This window comes from Furipterus horrens, unplaced genomic scaffold (assembly GCF_987537825.1).
Source record: "Furipterus horrens unplaced genomic scaffold, mFurHor1.1.pri manual_scaffold_4, whole genome shotgun sequence".
Taxonomy (NCBI): Eukaryota; Metazoa; Chordata; class Mammalia; order Chiroptera; family Furipteridae; genus Furipterus; species Furipterus horrens.
This window is the reverse complement of record NW_028327174.1, coordinates 203,895,810-203,914,891: the sequence shown is the minus strand read 5'-3', so window position 1 is coordinate 203,914,891 and position 19,082 is coordinate 203,895,810. Positions and strand designations below refer to the sequence as shown.

Genomic DNA, 19,082 nt, shown 5'->3' with positions numbered 1-19,082 from the left:
CGCCCTCTTCCCAAGACCACCACCGCACGACACCTCCCTCAGGGGGGCATCGCCACCGGACCCCACCTGGGGTGGCCCAGACGGGCCCGGGACCCACCTTCTTGACGTCCCTGTTGTTCATGGGGTCGTCGGTCATCTTGTGGAACAGCAGCTCGATGATCTCCTTCAGCTCGTAGCTGTAGCCCCTCCGCTTGCAGACGATGACCACCTTGTCAAACAGGAACAAGTACCTGGCCCGACAGTGCGGCCAGGGGCCGTCAGCGCGGCCCGCACACTCCGCTCCCTCCGCCTGGCTCTCCCGCTAACGCCGACCCTCAGCCAGGTCTCGGCTGCTCAGCTGCAACTCCTCTAGGAAGCCCTCCCTCCCTGACCTCCCCCGTGGCCCAGGGCATCCGTGGGCTCCTCCGGCCCCAAGCTCCGCCTCCTGCTGACTAGCCTGGGAGCCTCATGGGGGCTAAGGGGTATGTGCCGTGACCCCTGCCACGGCCCCAGGCCTTGCACATAGTAGGTGGACAAGGAGGACTGAACAACAGCAGGCCTGCCAGCTCCCCCAGAGCCGTCGTGCCTGTCGCCCACCTGGGAACTCCCTCGGTCACTTGGCAAAGAGCTCATGCGGCCGCATCCGTCCGGCTCCCAGGAGCCTGGGAGCTCACTGGCTGGGGCCCCAGCTGCCACCCCCGCCCAGCCCAGCGCTGGCCACAGACAGGGCTATCACACGCGTGGCGGCCGCTGGCAGACATGGCTCGCCAACGCTCTCGCCGGGAAGGAAGGAAGCAATTAAAACGGAGCCACACAAAGCCGGGTGGGCAGGCAGCTCTCTGCACCCGAAAAGCCGTGTCCAGCGGGCACTGGGCTACGCCGGGTGCCACGCCTGCGGCCGCCGCGCCCCTCACCTGTCCTGCTTGGTGTGGTTCACTATGGACCGGACCTTCAGCTCCCCGTCGATCTTGGGCCTCCCAAATTCCTCCAGTTTCACTTGCTGGGAAAGACGGGGAGGTCATTAGCCCCAGGACCAGAGCAGGACGCTCTGTCCCAGCTCCTGCGCTGGCAGGAGGGGCAGGTGTGCCCAAGCCCAAGGGAGACGGTTCCCACAGAAACCAGAGGCGGGACCCAGTGACGTGAACGTGGTGAGTCCTGGCTGGTGCTCGGAACAAGGGGACAGCAGATGACGGGGGGCGATGGCCTGGGGCTCCTGTCCCCCCGCCCCCCGGCCCCGGCGAGGACAGCCTTCCATCCTGCGGGAACAAAGAGCGATTCACGGAAGGCGGCTGCGGCGCCCTGAGCAGGGGCCAGGCAGGAAAAGCCAGCCGCCCGGCCGCAAACCAAGTTCAAGGGAACAAAGAGTGCTGGCTTATCAGAGGGAAGGCAGGGGGGCGTCCTGCCCGCAGCTGCCCTTCCACGGGCAGGGGCTTCCCCAGGACCCCTCGCTGCTTTGCTGGATTTCATTTTTGTTTTCCGGGCGGTTGATCTTGGCTTCTCTGCTTCGGGGCAGAGACCGTCTCTCGCCGCGTCCCTGCGTGGTCCATGCGGACAGGAAAGGCGGACAGAACGCGTCCGCGTGGCATGACAAGGGGCTGTTCTCAGCACCTTCTTCAGAGTTCTCTGAACATTCCAGAAGCTGCTGGAACCACACTCCTAGCACAGCGGCTTTTGGGGAGGGGTGAGCCCCCAGCGCAGCGGCTCCCTGCGGTCTCCACGTCTCACCTCTGAAAGGCAGGAGCCACGTGCCACCTCCGGCTGGGTGACCGACCGGGCGCGGGAGAAAGCGCAGCCTGGGGCCACCCTGGCCCAAGGGGCGCTCCACGCCTGTCTGCCGGCGCGGCTGTAGTTTGGTCATTTAAGGGACAAGTGTTATGCATACATAAAAAATGTTTTTAAACAATGAACAAAAATTGTCTCTCTTCACGTCGTGACAAGACTGAAGCCCGTTCCTCAGGGAGCATCTAGAAATCATGGGCGATCAGCGAGGGAAAGCTGGCCAGCTCAGCCCCGCCCGGTGCTACCAGCACCGCGGGCCAGTCCAAGGGGTGTCTACCCCTGACCTCTGCGCTCGGGCTTGATTCTGGTCTAAAAAGGAAGAAAACTGGGGCTGTATCCTCATGCTGTTTGGGAACGTCTTCCGTCCCTGGTGGCCCCTGAGGGGCGTTCTCCAGGCCACGGTGCGGGGGCCGGTCCTCTTTGGGCTCCTCTGATCCCGGCGGGTGAGGAATGGGCAGACAGGCAGCAGGCACCGGTCTGGGCACCTGGGAGCCTCCTTTGCAAAAGCTTCTGGGTTGACTCGACTGTGACAGACTCAGGGACCAGAGAGAGAAGATGCCTGGTGTCCGGCAGCGGTTCTCAGCCAGGGGCTGTGCTGTCCCCAGGGAGCCCCTGGCCGTGTCTGGAGGTGCACGTGGCTGTCAGCACTGAGCCCCTCAAGGCGGGGGGCGGGGGGTACCACCGGCATACGGCGGGCACAGCAACGCACAGGACTGACCGCACCACGTGACAGAAGCGGAGAAACAGGGTCAACCCCTGCAGGTCTCCGCATTGCTGATGGGCACACGCGCGGAAGGGTCCGCTCCCTGGGTGGCCCAGCTCCTCTCCCCGGCAGGACACAGTGGCCCCCTCAGCGCCTAAGGATGAGCCTCTGAGGTGGCAGCCCTGTCTGACGGAGGCCGAGGGGGACAGGAGGACTTGAGGGCCAGCCAAGGGTCCACAGACCAGAAGGAGCCACGGGCCCTCTGGGAGCCATGGCCTCTCGCCCCCAGGAGCGTCCTCGGTGCAGGACAGGGAGGGAGGGCGCAGTGGCCAGGACAGCCCTCCTTCGGGCCACCCTCCTGTCGGTGGCGGCGGCAGCCCCCTAACCGCCCGGCCCTATGCTGGCTGACAGGCTCAAGGGTCCCGGCGGCACCAGCTCCTGAGAGTATACGCTCCGGATGAGTGTACGCTCACGCTTCCGCTTTTTCAGCACTGAGACCGTGAACATCAGGTTTAAAACACGTGGTGAATCCTCACTCTTGCGGGAGTCAGCTGCACTTACCAGGTTTTCTATAGAACTCTGGAACTCGCTGATTTTCTTCAGGGTCTCCTTGTCCCGCTTCACTTCGTTGATGTACATGGCCAGGTCCTGAAAACAACGCGGGGAAGGGTTGGCGAGCCCGTGCTGGGCAGGGCCGGGGCGCCCGCCCCACCCTGTCCGCCCCGGGCTGGGCATTTTCAGAGCCCCTTCAACCTCCCGCCAGCGGCGCTAGCTCTCAATACCACAAGGGAGCGAGCAGGGTCACCCCCATTTGACAAACGAGGAAACTAAGGCAGAAAAGGAAAACCCAACCCAAAGCACACCCCAGTCACTGGGCCAAGAACCCCAAACGCCTGCCGCCTGATCCCCTTCTAGGTCAGAGGAGAAAAAAGGCGGCCAACTAGACTTGGGCCAGCTGATTTCTTAGCTCTGGGAAGTGGGTACCCTGCAGGCCATCGCCTCGGGAGCCTCCGATGCTCATGGGCGCACCCTGGGGCTAGCGGGGTCCACGTGCTGCAGCCTCCCGCCGGCCACCAGGGGACAGTGCCGGAGGACGGAGTGGCCCAGCACCCAGCGCCGCAGAGAGCAAGGGGTTGGAGGCAGGCCAGCCCCACCTGAGAACCCACACAGGCAGCAGTGACCCCTGACCCTGCCCGGCAGCAAGGCAGGCTGCCTTGGTGGAACCCTCGAGCCAGGCCAAGGTGGGCCGGCTCTGGCCCCCCTCCAGCACCTCCTGCAGGTTCCCACAAGGAGCCAGCGGCAGGGCAGAAGCTGAGGCCCCAAGACAGCAACGTTGGGAGGTGGCCTGGCGCGCTGCCCAAGCCCTCGGCCACGGGGGCCCGGCCACAGGCTGACACACGACTGGGAGTGAAGTCCCCAGGGGCACGAGGCTGCGCAGAGAGCTCTGCATGGACCCCGGGGCTGTGGGGGACGGGACCCAGCGGGGACAGCCCTCCGGGGCAACGGCCCCTTGTGAAGGCTGAGAACACGCAGGACACAGCCAGACGATCAGGAAGGCACCCAGCCTGAGCCCACCCTCAGAGGTGGGGCAGGATGGAGGACGTTGAGGGGCCTGGCAGTGGCCATGCTGGCCTGGGGTCTGGGACACTGGGGCACACACAGCTGCAGAGCCACGCAAGCCTGTACCTGACGGGGTGCAGTGGGGAGCCACAGGTGAGAGCTGAGCTGGAAGTGGCTCGGGCTGAGCTCTCCTTCGGGGGGCGCACCTGCCCCGTGGGCTTCCAGGGACAGAGGGAGGAGGAGAGCGGCGGCGGGGCGGGCATTGCAGGAGCAGAAGCCACCGAGCTGGGCAGGGGGCAGCCTGGAACTGAGTCCGGTGCCTGGGCCCCGGGGACAGCCCCGGCGGATGGTGGGGACAGCAGCAAGAGGAGGCCTGCAGCCCCGTCCACCTGTCCCCTGCTCTGTTTCTCGCTGTCCCAGGAAAAATCTACACTTATGGTCGCAGAGTGAGTCTTGTTAGTGAGTCCAGTTCTAGTCCAAAAACGTGGACTTGGTACTTTAAGCCCCGCCTGGCCCGGCCTCTCCCTGCCTCAGTTTACCCACCCACCTGCATGGCTTCCAGTGCTTCCTTCAGCTGCTGCCTCTCCGGCCGGTCAGTGGAATGGCTCAGGAGTTCCTGGAGGGGTGAGAGGGGGCCATGTGCAGCCTTCGGGGACAAAGACCCACCCGCCAGCCTGGGCTCTGGTTCAGCTGCCCAGCTCCAGCAGACAGTGGGTGAGGGCGCTGCTGCGGGGAGGGGGTGCCCCCAAACCTTGTGGATAACAGGGACGTTGAGCAGCACACAGCACGGTGCTGACCGAATGGGTAACTGGTTGATCCACTGACAAGCCTCACTCGGCACCTCCCAGAAACCACTGCTTCCCCCAAGGTTGTCTGTCCAGAGGAACTCCGCATTTCCATCTTTACCATGGCTACCAGGGAGCTCAGAGATGGCTAAGTAGAAAGGAACTCTTTCATTCCTGGTTGGAGGACGCTTTTCTGTCTCTTCCACTTTCTCTGTTCTCTTACTGAGTTTAGTCGTAATGTTCCCCTGTATATTGACTGTGACAGACATCCCACACACACACGGAGCAGTTCTGGATACATACTGCCCAGTTTCGATGTGCGGAGCACAGGCTGACTTAGCTTGCCCACGTGTTTCTTTCCCGCCCTGGCCAGCCTGGCAGCGCGGTGGGGGGGGGGGGGGGGGGGGCTCACCTTCAGAAGGAGGTGGTACTTGAGCACCCTCTGCATGGGCACCACCAGCAGGTCCTGAAGCTTAAACTTCCCCTCCTGGACCTTCAGCGTGCATTCCTGGGGGGCAGGGGCAGCCGGTCGGGGGGAGCACCCTTGCCTGGGGACGCTGGACCCTAGCTGCCCACCGCCCGGCCGGGGGCAGACCTGAGGCTGGGAATGGGGCCGGGTGTCTAGTCCTTCTCCGGCCTGGCTCCCAGAACCCCCCGGCCCAGGAGTGGGACCGTCGTCTCTCAGCCTCAGAGCTCCACAGAGGCCACGCAGGGGCGTTCTGCGTGTCCAAGAGGCACCCCAGCTCTGACAGAGCAAAGGGACCCTGCACCAGGTTTGACACGGGGGCCCCAGCCTGGGGCGCAGCCTAGGGAACCCCAAGGAAGTGAACATGGAGGGTCCTGGAGAGGGGCTCCTAAGGGACACCTGACAAGGAGCTGGCCCTGATCCTGGGGTGGGGCCGCGACAGGGTGGGAGGCTGGATCCACGGATCCCAGCAAACACCCGTCGCCTGGGGCCCCCTCGGGGTTCACACAGGTCAGGGCAACCGGGGTCTGTCTCAGCCCCTCGCTGAGCCAGACCGGCTCCTCGGGATGGACCTCAATTGCACCCAAGGGACTCAGGCTGCGCTCCAGCCTGGGACAGTGACCTCCACCAGCCTGCTCCCCACCCCGACAGAGGGGGAAAAGTCACCTGCTGAAACCATCTACAAAGAGGTCATATCACTACCCTCTCCCCACCTCCCACTAAACGGGCAAGCAGGAGGTCAGCGAGGGGCAGCCTGAGAGACACGGGCCAGGGACAGGCTGGGTGGCGGGCCGGGAGGCCCCCGTTACCTCGACTTTTAGTCTGAAGTCCTCCCGGCTGGCAAGGAGCTGGTTCAGCGTGTTCTGGGCGTGCTCCATGTGGCTGCAGTACTCGCCGTAGATCAGGAGCCTGGGCGTGCAGGCAGGCACACAGATGCAGGCGCACGCGTGCATACATATACACGCAAGACACGTGCAGGCCCACAGACATGCACACACACACACACATGGATGTGCGTGCGCACATGTGTGCGCGTGTGCAGACCTAGGAAGCCACTTTGGCCCCACGGCTGTGCGAGGGCACAGCAAGCAGGTCCCTCTCTGCGACGCCCTCTCATGCGCTAACACGGTTAACGCTTTGTCCCTTCGGCGGCTGCTTCCTCCTCCCTCCCAACACACCCGCCAGCTCGGAGCAGGGCTGCCAAACCGTTGGGGAGCTGTCCCCACTCTTCCGAAACCCAAAGAGGCCCCCTTCCGTGGGTCTGTCCCAGGCGAGGGTAGGAAAGGGCCCCGGCCAGAGGAGAGAAGCACCCCGGGGAGGCTGGGGCTGGTCAATGCCAGGATGTGCAGCTGCCCACCCGGCCACAGCAGTCCTCCACGGGGCGCAGACATCAGAGGCATGGGCCCGGCCTCAGTTTACCCTAACAGCAGGGAAGGGGCCTCGGCTCTGAGGACACTGGAGCCTGGGCTCTCAGCCATGTCCTGCCCAGGAGTCCCGAGCCCCTCACCAGAGCTGCCTGGGGGGGGCCCTGCCTTCCACAGCTGTAGCCGCCACGTGCCGCCTCCCCACCCAGGCATGGAAGCAGACTCTCCCAGCCGCCTGATTCCCCAGCTCCCGGGGGCTGGTGCACAGCAGGTGGCTGCCCTGGCTCAAATGTCCTTCAGCCCCTAAGACCCCCGAGAGAGGCGGAGGCTGCGGCTGGAGCCCCCGGGAGGCCTCCGCCCACCCAGGCCGGGCTCCGAGGGGGCCCTCTGGGCTGTGATGGGGGAGGTGGGCAGCTTTCTCAGTTCTACAAGTGAGGATGGGTCTCGGGAGGCACAGCCACCCGCCTCGGGCAGCACACAGCCAGGGACCCCCACTGGGTGAAGTCCCCCCGCCAGCTCCACACTGTCGCAGGGCGGAACCCGAGAAGCCCCACGGATGGGGGAGCTTGCCACTCACCTCTCCTTGAACTCGAGGAACACCTTGGCCAGGGGGCCGCCCCCGGCCATCATGGACAGGTCGATGGCCCTCAGGAAGCTGTGATGCACTTTGACGAGGTCCTGCAGAGAGAGCCGCCAGTCAGTACACGGCCAGGCCGCCAGGCTGCGGGGCCCACGCGGTCCAAGGCCGGTGCTGGGTGTGCGCCCCATGTCAAGGCAGGGAGACGCAGCTGGGAGGTGCTAGGCGACAGGCACACCCGAGTCCCCTATGCGGTCTGTGGGGAGTGCCCACGGCCACCTCCGCCCGTCCAGACTCGCGCGGCCAGCCCAGGGCAGGCTCTGGTGCCCGATGGACCACGGTGGCCCAGGGGTGGGGGGTGTTTCCCACATTTCAGGGCAAACAGGTGACCAGCTCGCAGGATGCCAGGGTGCCCCTGTGCCCTGTCCTGGCTCCATTCTGTCCCTGACGTTCTCATGGCCAGTGACGAGGGGCGGAGGGGATGGGCAGGGCCATCCCGTGGCCGCTGGGCGCAGCGGAGGAAGCCCCCTGCCCATGTAGCACATGCAGCCTCAAGCCGGCCCAGCCCCGCTCACTGACCCCCCAAGGCGAGCCCTTCCACGGGGGTGGCCTTCCCGTGACTGTGTCTGGCTCTGCTCTGAGGGCTGCTGGGACACATTTCTCTTTGGCTGCTGGTAAACCCTCACATCGCCCCCATGGCATCTGTCTGAGCCACGCGAGCCGGCACGGACAGCGGGCCAGGCAAGCTCCCCTGGCCTGGCGTCCTCCCGGCTCCTGAACCCAAAGTCCCAGAGGGAGGAGCAGACTGTCCTCCTGTCGCCTGTCAGCCAGGACCAGCCATGCCCCTGCCAGGCCGCAGTCACCTCCAGGTTGATGAAGATCGCGGCCATGTCCGCCGGGCTCAGCACCAGCCGCAGGGGCACCATGTAGTTCTGGAAGAGAGAACCCGGTGCGGCCATGTCAGCCTGGGGGGCCTGCATCCAGCCGGGGCTCAGCTCACCAGAGAGCATCCTGGGATATCCAGACTCCACCCTGGGTGGGGTGGGTAGCATCGGGCCACTCAGGGGGGCTGGACTTGAACCCCACTGCGGTCGAGGGGAGTGTCACTCATGTTGCTGGGGACACTCGCGGGAACGAAGGCACGGAGGTGAGGTGAGGGGCCCCACCGCAGGCAACTCTGGATGGTGACGGGGACAGCAGTCCCCCCCAGCACCCAGATTCCTGAGCCTGCGCTCCTTGGTGCGCCCCTAAACCTGCCATCAGGAGACGCTCTGCAGCCCCAGAAGCCAGGTGGCACGCAGCGCTGCAGCCCCGCTTTCAATGTCACCTCTTGTCTGGAGGCCCCTGCAGAGGAGGACTCACCACCGGTCCTCTCCTGGCCCCTCTCCCCTGGGGCCCTGGTCCCAGACCTCACCTGGGCCACCGCCTGGAGCAGGAGACCTGCCCGAGTGGACAGTGCTGGTGTCCTAACGGCTGGCCCTGCACCAGGGACGGGCTGGCATGGGCCTGCCTGTGACCCCGCTGCCTCACCCGACACAGGGACAGCAGCTCCGGCCTGAGTGGTTAGGGAGGCCTGGTCCCATGACTTGTCCCCAGAGCATATGGCACACCCTGGCTGAGGCCCCCATGACGCTCAGCCCCTGGCGTCCCTCGTCCACACACAGCGGCACCGGCCCGCGAAGGCCGCGCTCTAGGGCCGGAGGCAGAGCACGCAGCCCGCCGCTGTCCTGCGTGAGCCTGGGCCGCACGGAGGCAACGAGGGCCTGGATGTCATGGAGGAGCAGGGCTACTGGGGGGCGGGAGGCGGGACTCGAGGGCCAGGGCAGGCTGCCAGGACTGCGCCGGGTCCCGGGGCTGGGGGGACATGAGGAGGGGAACGTCCATCAGAGGCCTGAGCAGACCTGGGCCCACGGACATCCCAGGACACAGTGCCCTGCACAGACAGGGACCCACTTAGCTGTCCCACTCGTGGCCACACTGGGCCCGACCCACAGCCAAAAGCCAGGGTGGTCCCGTCTTAAAAGCAATGTTGGCGGTTTTGCCCCACTCAGCGCCGGCGGGAGGCAGGGGTCTGACGGGAAGGCGTGAGGCCCGCCCGCGCCCCACGGCCCCGAGCCCCGCCGGTGCTCACCTTCTCGATGTCCTCCAGGGTCCGGAAGTACTTGGCCTCCGTCTCCTGGATCTCCAGCAAACAGCAGTTCCTCTTGTCGTCCTCCGTCATGCCCATTTTCTGGGGGACAACACGCGCCTGAGCCAGGAGGCCCGCCAGGCCTGCCGCCCACGGGTGGCCCGGGCTTGGCTGTGTGTGAGACGGCGGGGCCCAGCGGGAGACAGTGGGGGCCCAAGACCTTCTCCCCTTGTACAGAGGAGGAAACTGAGTTGCGAGGCGGGGGATGAGCGTGAACCCGAGAACGGGCCGCAGCGCCGAGGAAGGAAGGGAGGCTTCCAGACCGGGGCGCACAGCAGGCGTGGCACGCTTAAAGCACCTACTGCGTGCGGTGGGGAGGCTTCGGGCTCCCTGAGGACCCATGTCCGCTAACCAAGCAGCCGTGCCGGCACCGGCCAGTCAGCAATTCAGAGAAAGACACCAACTCCTCACAGGGCTGGGCTTTCTGTCCACTGGCCTCCCACCGGGGTCACTGGGGGACACGCCTCTGGGGCAGGGCTCACCCCTCACCTCTGGGGGCACGTGGCCAGTGCGGGAGTGACCGAGAGACCACGGGCACGGTCACCTCCCCATCTGTCCGTAACCAAGGCTCGGGGGAAACGGAGCTGGGCCACAGGACGTGATGCCTGGACTTAACCACCCTCCCCCAGGACAGGCCCAGGACCCTGTCGAGCAGCACGTGGGGCGTGCCCGGGGCCAGGGTGGGCAGCGCCAGTGAGGCTCCCTCCCGGGCGACCGCCCTGCTCAGCCGGGAGCTGTCACTCTCCGGGCTTCTTGGGGAGGCTGAGGGCTCATGACCCCCTAAAACTGGGCAGAAGCGGGGCCCGAGGCCGCCCGGAGAGGCGGAGGCAGACGACGCGGGCAGCGCTTACCTGCATGTACCTAATCTGAGAGCATGGAAGACAAACGGTGGGAGGATGTGGTTAGCAGCGCCGGCGCACCACCCCCGCTGCGTGGGGGTCAGGGAGGCTCCCACGGGTTAGCCGGCCGCCCCAGGGTGCCCGCGTGGCTGGCTGTGTGAGGGGCAGCGCCGGGCTGCCCACGCCTGGTTCTGAGAGACACCTGCCACCCTCTGGCTTTATCTCCCTTTGCCAAAGTCCCCGTCCCCGTTCCCTCCTGCTTAGACTGCTGAGATGGCTCCAGGAATGACGGGGTGTGGCAGGAGGCCCGCCCTGCCTGGTGGGGCGCCGCCTTGTCCCCAGGATGCAGGTGGGCACCTGCCCCCAGCCCCTCCCAGGTCCTGCCAGCAGCCCCAGGTCCCCCACGTGCGCTTCAGGACCAGGGACAGCAGAGAGCTCTGGCAACCGCCCCCTCGAGGGTCTCTGCAGGCCAGGCACACGCAGGGGTCTCTCCAGAGCCTTATGCCCTGGGGTCAAGGGACCCCTCGGAGAACCACAGGCCACCGCGCACACTTGCTTTGCATCACACCAGCCTCGGAAGGGCTTGCGGAGCGCGGTGCCCAGGATAGAGCTCAGGCCACCACTGCAGAGCGAGGACTTGGCTCTCCAGTGCCCAACAGATGTCCCCGGACGGTTCAGGGACACAGCTGCCACCTGACCTGGCTGCCCAGGGGGCGCAGGACCGCCCAAGGCAGGCCCGCGGTCACAGCCCCACAGCTGGCTCTCCGGAGTGAGACCCCTGGGGATGGTGGGGCAGGAAACCCACCTTCAGACCCTCGGGGCACAGTGAGGAGCCCGTTCTCAGGAGCGGAGCCTGGGGGCTGGGAGGGCCGCTGCCCAGCGCCCTGTCTGTCCCGGTGCTCAGGAACGGTCTCTGAAGGGCCTCGCGGGAGCTGCTCCCAGCTTTTCGTTTCTGCCCCACCCACGGGTGACCCCGCGGAAAGGACCCCACCAAACCCATTTTCTGAGAAATTGCTCCATTTCTTCAGTAAAACAAACGGCATCCAAGGCCTCCACTCGGCGACCCCCCAAGGGGCTGTGGCCGCCCCGCCAGACCCCCGTCTCCTGCCCCGGCTGGCAGGACCCCCACCTTCCACACAGCAGCTGCGGGCCCTCAACCCACACTGCGGCCAGCGGGCCTGGCGACCGTCAGGGACACCGGCTGGGGACTGAAGCCCTGGCACAGGAGAGGCGCCCGCGGGCTGACAGAGGCAACAGCGCTGTCCCCGCTCCACGCGCAGGTGCGACCGCGCCTGCTCTGCCCGACGGTGCTCCACGGCCCGCCGACGGCTCCCGGGCGGGAGGGACTCACAGCCCCGCACGCCCTTCAGGGAGGATTTCACGGCAAGACATTGCGGCAGGTGGCGGCGGCAGCAGCGTCACCCCCGGCTCCTCGGGGGCCCTCCCGGGGCCGCAGGGCCGCGGCAGGCTGGCCCAGGAACGGGGACGCGGCAAGAAGAGCGGGCACAACCCCCCGAGTCCCTCTGCACGCGTGCCGGGCTGGCCCTGAAACGCCCGGGCGGGCGGGCGGCGGGGGCGCGCAGCTTACCATGGGCTGCTGCACCTCCACCTTGATGATGTCCTCGTAGATGTCGTCGCCTTCATCCTCACACGGGACGCAGTCATAGATGTCCTCCCCCAGGTCATGCTCGCTGCACAGGAGGGAGGCGTCAGAGGGGAGGCTGCAGGGCCCCGCGAGCGCCCCCCGTCTGTACGACGGGCGGGCACCTGCCCCCGGTGTCTCCGAGTTTGAATCTGGCGGCGCTCTGCCTGCCGTTCTCCAGAACGTCCTGCCGAGGGAAGCCCCACTTCCCAGCCGGTCAGCAAACGCCGGGACACGGGGTGGAGGCCCAGGGGGGGACCCTCCGCGGGAGTCTTCACGGGGCTGGTCAGCGGTGTCCCCGGCTCTGGGGCCCCGGCTCCGGCCTCCAGGCCAAATGCCCTCGTCCCCACCCACACCTGTGCCCTGGAACCCGAGCGCTCAGCCCAGGGTCTCCCCAGTGCAAAGGTCAAGGTGCAGAGGTCGCACAGCAAGGAGGCAGAGCAGAGAGGGACCCGAGTCTGTGGTGCGTCTCCCCAGCCGAGTCCCGAGGAAACTACTGCTTAACCCATAATTCAGCCCGTGGTCTGGCCCCGACTCTCCTCCAGCAAGTGACCACCTCTGCCCTGGGAGGCGCAGGCCGTGAGGCACCTCCCCCAAGGGGCCTTCCAGGACCCCCGCCCCGTCGGCGACCCGGGACTCCCCCGGCGCTCCCCCTCGCCACAGCTCCAACTGTTTGTAAGTGGCTGAGGAAGAGGCCGTCTCTTCCCTGGGCAGAGCCTGACTTCCTGTCCCCTCTGCTCGCCATGCCTGATGCACGGCAGGTGCCCAGCAAGTATTTCACCAAATCCGCAAGTGAGCCAATCCGACCACCCAGCAGCTGCCCCGGGCCCCCGGCTGGCCTTCAGTCTGCCGTGGGGCCACTCCTCAGGCCGGCCGGCGGGGCTCCCAGGCCAGCTCACCCTGGAGGCCGGGCCAGCCCAGGTGGGAGACACTCCTCACAGCCTGGGCTCCAAGCCTTCCCCCCGCCTCCCCACCCCATGGGGCAGCCCCAATTCAGGGAGATGGGGGGAGAGCAGAAATGAGACCCAGCAGCTCTTATGAATGGGTTCCTGTCCCCCCACTAGTGTTTGAACATGAGCTGTCATTTTACAGGCTGGGGCAGGGGTGCCGGGGAGCCTCCAAAACGCAGTGGAGAGCGTGAGGCGGAGCAGCTGAGGGGGTGCCCCAAAGCCTTGGCGCGTCCCCGATGGGCCAGGGCTGCAGTGTGACCGTGGGCAGAAGCACCTGGGCCTCCCTCTGTGGCGGGCGGGGGTGGGGGGCGCTCCTGGGGGCTGCGCAGGGGACGGAGAGGACGCTGCTTTGGGATATTTTGTCTGCGCCCCTCCAGGTGTGAGGGAGCGAGGCTGGCCGAGGGCGGAGCAGGCAGGGGTGGCGCGCGGCAGTGGGCAGGGGGCGGGCCCTGCTCCGGCCACACACGTGCACGCACTCGAGACACGCGTGTGTCCTGACTCCCACCCCCTTGGAAGCGGGGAGCTCAGCCGCCTGTGACAATGAACACGCACAGGCTCCGCTGGAGGGGACAGCGCGCCCTGGGGACCCTGTCCCACCCTCACTCCTCTCCCACCGCCCACGGTGCCGTTGCTGGGTTTGCACTGGTCGCTGCTGCACCCCAACCTGGCCTGTGTGGACGGCGTGAGGTGGTGGCAGGGGTTCACTCCACCCACAGGGACACCCGGTGTTTCCGGATAATTTGTTGAAAACGTCCTTTTCCCCACCGGACGGCTCAGATCCCTTTGGCAAAAGCTGACCGACCCAGAGGGCGGGTCTGTTCTGGAATTCTCTTCTCTGGTGCACCAACCCGGATCTCCCCGTACGCCCGCACCGCCGCTTCTTTATTCGTTTCGTAGAAAGTCACAAAGTCGGGTGGTTTAAATCCTCTGGCTTCGTTCTTTGTAAGGTTGTGGGGGCTTTGGTCCCCAGGTAACCCCCTCGGTCTTGACACTGGTTTTTAAAGTCTGCAGGGATCCTAGTAGGAACTGTATCACACCCAGTTTCCCTCGGGATGACTGACACCGAATGCCCGCGTCCAGCCCACGAGCACAGGCTGCACTTCCACGCACTCGGGTCTCCCTTAGGTTCTTGCAACAGGTTTTATAGTTCGGTCCCAGAGGTTCTGGGACTTGGAGCCTGGGGCCACTCCTTTCCCGTTTCCTCGCCGCCTCGTCCTCCGTCCTCCTGAGCTTCTGGTCCGAGCTGCGCCAGACCACAGGACACGGGCCTGCGTGTGAGGCTGTTCCTGGTTCCCACCTTCTGTGCCCACGGAGAGCTTCCTCCCACGTGACGACCCACACGTCCCGCGGCCGCCTCTGTCACCTGCTGTCTTGGATCTAGCAGACCGGGGTTGGGTTGGGGTTGGGGTTGGGGTTGGGTTGGGATCACTTGGGTCAGCCCCGGTGCTCCAGCTTCCGGGGGATTCCTGTGAATCAGTGGCTCGTTGTCATCCTGCAAAGCCAAAGGTCACAAAAGGCCAGGGCACATGTCTGGGTTACGGGCTCAGTCCCTGGTTGGGGCGCATACGAGATGCAACTGATGGATGTGCCTCTCTCCCTCCCAGTCTCCCTCCCTTTCCTCTCTCTGAACATAAATAAATAAAACCTTTTCTTTTTTTAAAGTCCTGCTTCCTGCACTTGGAGCGCTCCTCAGTGGTGGAGACACACTCCCACCGTCACGTGGGTCAGGTCCGTGGGCAGGAAGACACACGGGTCAGGTCCGTGAGCAGGAAGACACATGGGTCCGGGGGTGCTGTCTGAAATCACAGCGCCTCCCGCTCTCAGGCACTGGGCCCTGTTGGGCCTCTGCAAGGCTGCTCCTCCTGCTGGGGTGCCAGCCTGCTCTTCAGCAGCTCCTACTTGGGCTCCAAGACCCAGCTGTCACCTCTTCTGAGAAGCCTTCCTGGATTTCCGAGCTGGCGTTGACCCAGCCCCACTCTGGGCTCCCACGGTGACATGTTTCATGTTGAAGCTTCCTCCCAGCCCTGCACGGGAGCCTCCCCGACTCCAGGCAGGTAACCCCTGGTGGCACAGGACTCAGGCAGGCACGAGATGGAGGGAGCGGCACCCCCAGGCTCCCAGGAACACTCCAGAATGAAGGGGGCGGGGTCTCAGGGAGGGTAAGCCATTATGCCAATGCAGTTTATTCATTAGAGCAATTTAAAAGCAGGCCTCCCAGCTTGCTTGATAAAACGTCTTCAAGTGGAAATATTTTATGTTAATTTTTCCCACCAGTTGCTCTCTTCTTCAAGGACCCCAAACGCGCCCTCCGAGCCCCTGAGGACGTCATCTTCACCCGGTGTCACCGGGGCAGGCACGGGCTCTGCCGCAGCTTCTGGAAGCGCGTTCTGGACCCGAGACCCGTGGCGCCTACACTGGGCCCTGTGGCCGGGAGCGCCCAGGCCTGGCGAGTCCCCCCGAGCCGTGCTCACTGTCACCCGGGGACGTCAGCTACTGCACTGATCGCTGGTGCTGATGACGCGCTGAGCCAGGGAGTATTTCGGATATATTCGGGTAAATAAAAACACCTTCTTAACTTCAATTTCACCTGCTTCTTCCCTTTTTCTTTCTTTCTCTTTTTTTTGACGTGGCTCCTTTCTAGAAAATTCACAATCGCACACGTGGCCCGTGGGCGAGTCTGGCCGACCCGGCTGCGACTGCGGCCGCGGGATGAGCGCGAGGCGCCACCCCGGCACGGCCTCCACGGACGCCCCGTGGGCGCGCCTCTCCCGGGCGGCCAGGCGAGAAGCGGCACCGCGGTTCTGTCGCGCAAACTGCCGCTACGGATATTATCATCCCTGGGCCCACGGGGGCAGGACGCTGGGAAATCTCGCTTTTCAGTGGCAGGAGAACGGGGATAAAGCATGAAAAATTTATTAAGCTGGAGCCACTGGGACCAAACGGCAAGTTAAGGACTCAAATTCATCCCGTTCCTACAACCCGTGATTTATGTTTGCAATAACGGCTGTAAGGAAGTCACTCGACTCAAAGGCTCCCTCTTAACGCCATGAAATAATGTCACCGAACCGCGCAAAGCCTCACGTGCCCCAGACGGGCTGTGCCGTTGAGAGCTGTTATATCCACACTTCGGTTTGAGAGCTGTCACGGCGGAAGGAGCAGAGAAGGGGGACCCCCAGGTTGCCGCTGCCTGACTCGCCACACAGGAACCCTCAAAGCTAGCTGTCGGGGACAGGCAGAAGCCCCACGGGTGGCAGCTGAGGAGACCTTGGCTGGTCCTGAGGGGGCATTTCCTGCCTGGTCCCGGCTGCACAGGAGTCCTCGGTCTGCTGACCGCTGAGCGAGACTCCCGGAGGGCACAGACCCCCATCCTCAGGTTGGTGACTTGGGAGAAACAGCAAATTTTGATGGACCTCACTCTTAGCAAGGGATGGCGTGGGGGCTGCTGCCCAGGCTCTGGGGGCTCTAACTCTGCACTGTCGAACGGTAAGGGCACAGGCCTGGGGTCACATTGGTAGCTAAAGGACAAGGACCAGGGCTCCCCTCTCTCAGCCTCGGTCTCCTTATCTGTAAAATGGGGACAGCTGCAGAACAGACCTCACAGAGTAGCCAGGGCCGAGCGGCTACGGAGCTGAGGTCCCATAAGGGCCCAGGGAGCCCCACCACGGACACAGTCTCGGTCACCGGGGACCCGTTGGCGCCGTGGGCACAGCCGCGCTGCTAGCAGACCTGACCGGGGTGCACATGAAGGCGCAGGTCTGGTCTCCTACAGAAGACGGGCACCCAGCCATCTAATCACAGGGCACTCCATGGACCGCCACCGGGGGTGTGGGTGCCCAGTGGGTGGGGGGTGGGGGGATGCTGGCTGGGCAGGTGGAGCACAAGGGGCTTCCCAGAGCGGGAGACCCTCAGGCCTGGACTCGGCGAGCGAGAAGGGGGTGCAAGGTGGGAAGCAGTCCAGCCCTGGGCCCAGTGAGCAGGGGGCCGAGCCAGGGCCGAGGGTGGGGGGCTGCGGGTCCCCGTCCCCGGGAGCCTGACCTCCAGCTGAGCTCTCTGGACCTCGCCCTCCACGCAGCCCCCGCACCTCCAGGGCCCCGTGGGTTGGCGTGGACGTTTCGAAGCCCCCCTCTGATTCCTGGTGCTGGTCAGCGTGGGCCGCGGCGTTGGGGTGGGCTGCCCCGGGCCCTGGTTGTGACTTGCATGGACAGCAGGCCCCGTTCCCCACCCTGGGCCGTGCTCCAGCCTGCTGACCCGCGTGGGGTCGTCCAGAGGTCCCGGGGTCACTGCAGTGCTCAGGGCCTGCCCACCCATCAGGAATGCGGGCCGCTACTCCCACTGGTATTTCATTCACATAATCCCGGGCGACCGGGCCCCGGCACAGCACTGACACCAGGTTTGTGGGTGACGGGCTGTGTAATCGACAGGGTCCCGCAGCAGACGCCTGCCAGCCCCACACCCTGGAGGCGGCGCGGACCCCACCGCACGGCGGCGCACTGTGGCTGCCGGCACGCGTCCCCGGCTGTGCTGTAGGGTGACGCCAAGACCGGTGCCGAGGGCCTTCCCAGAAGGGACAGCCGTTTATCGGGAACCAAAAAATGTGTGCGGTCAGCGAGAGTGAGGCTCCCCGTCAGCAGGGAGCCGGCAAAGGGTTCTCAGCTGGGCCCAAGGGCAGTGGCCAGCCAAGTCACAGCCACCACGGGCCATGCGGGCCTGGGCAAGACTGTCCCTTTGGGGGCCCAGGCCCCCCTCCTGCAGGACAGGGCACCCCTGCCCCCTCCACCCGTGGCCCCCTCGTGGGAAAGCTGCGGCCCCTCCCTGAGCTACAGGCCACACAATCCCACCCTGGCCACAGCTGACTGGGCAGGGCCAGGCGGTCTCTTCGGGAAGAGCGGTCCCTGGGGGGGCTCCAGGGCCATGAGGTGAAGTAGCCCAGCACGGACGGCCGGGCCTGGGCTGCGTGTGGATGCAGCAAGGTGGTCCGCAGAACAGCGATGCGGACACAAAGCATCACACAGACGGGCCACCCAGAGAAGGGAGACACCCCTGGTGGCCCCATCTGGCCCTGCCCCAGAAATACCCTCATCCACCCACCCAGCCTCCCGCTGGCAAGGCAGCCTCCTCCGCCCACCCGTGCCCAGCCCAGCCCAGCCCGCTCTCCCTGCCGCTTTGCAGAAAAGGCTCCCTCCACATGTGACCGGGGGGGGGGGGGGGGGGGGGGGGCACTCCCGTGCCCCCTCCTGACATGGAGCAAGGTGAGAGGTGCAGAAACGCTCATCTGCGGGAGACCCTGCAGAAGCCCGTGGCCCCTCCTGGGCAGGGCTCTGAGGCCTCCACGGGGTGGGGGCCGTGTCCCCCCCCCGAGCCCCGCCGTCCTCCCCGCCTGGCGCCTTACTCAGCCAGCTCCTCCAGGCTGCGGTAGACGTCCTCGTCATTTTCTGCGGTCTCCTCTGAGGGAAAAGGCCTGCGGGAGAAGGGACGGGAGCGAGGTGAGCGGACCTCTGTACCACGGCCACCCGGCCGGGTCCCCAACCTGTCCTCCATCACGGGACCCCCGCTTGGCTCTGCCAGGAGAGGCGGGCTTCTGCCTGATTCACATGGAAGGAAACGGGGCCCAGGTGACACTCGTGTGTCACAGAACAAGCCAGGCAGACGGGCCCCAAGTGGGGGACCCACGCCCATGCAGCCCGGGGTCAGCGCACTGTCTCTCCCTCTGTGTGTGCCCCAGCGTCCCTGTGGCCAGTGAGGGAACTGGGTCGGGGCGGCAGGACGCTTGCATCTGTGTGGCATGGGGGATGGGAGTAGGCCCCCCCGGGCACCCTGGGGTGCAGCGCTCATGGAGCTGCCACGTGTCACTGCTCGGGGACGAGGCCCAGCCAGACCCCAGCTCCGGGGTCCACATGGCAGTGCTGGTTCTTGTCCTCAGGGCTTCTTGAGACTGTGCTATACGCGTGCGCCATCCTCGGTGAAGGGCCACGTGGGCCACTGTGCCCACAGGTGCGTGGGCCGGACGGAGGGGGCGGACCAGAGGCTCCGAGGCGTGGAGGGGCAGGTGACGAGCAGCCTGAGCCAGCTGCGACCCCGGGAACTCGCTGGAACGGGGGGCGCTGGGTTCGCTTTCTCAGCCGCCCGCTACCCTCCCCACCCGTCCCCTGGCGCGCCAGGATGAAAGGCAGCCGGCTCGCGGGGCGGCAGTCCCGCGGAGGTGACCACCCACCCGGTCTGCCCCTGCGCTAAACGGGACGAGCCGGCTGCC

General features: G+C 65.7%; 1 protein-coding gene across 2 annotated transcripts in view; it reads right to left on the bottom strand.

Moving 5' to 3' along the window:
* The window catches only part of VAV2 (vav guanine nucleotide exchange factor 2), a 93,027-nt gene that overhangs the window by 19,194 nt on the left and 54,751 nt on the right, over positions 1-19,082 (bottom strand). For both annotated transcript variants that reach the window (XM_090274992.1, XM_090274993.1), the window contains exons 4-14: positions 18,222-18,290; positions 11,829-11,931; positions 9,345-9,443; positions 8,077-8,145; positions 7,214-7,314; positions 6,082-6,181; positions 5,219-5,314; positions 4,569-4,637; positions 3,023-3,109; positions 894-979; positions 98-230 (exon numbers count right to left, since the gene is read on the bottom strand). In XM_090274992.1, the coding sequence (XP_090131118.1) occupies positions 98-230; positions 894-979; positions 3,023-3,109; positions 4,569-4,637; positions 5,219-5,314; positions 6,082-6,181; positions 7,214-7,314; positions 8,077-8,145; positions 9,345-9,443; positions 11,829-11,931; positions 18,222-18,290 (1,012 nt within the window). The remainder of the gene's footprint in view (positions 1-97; positions 231-893; positions 980-3,022; positions 3,110-4,568; positions 4,638-5,218; positions 5,315-6,081; positions 6,182-7,213; positions 7,315-8,076; positions 8,146-9,344; positions 9,444-11,828; positions 11,932-18,221; positions 18,291-19,082) is intronic.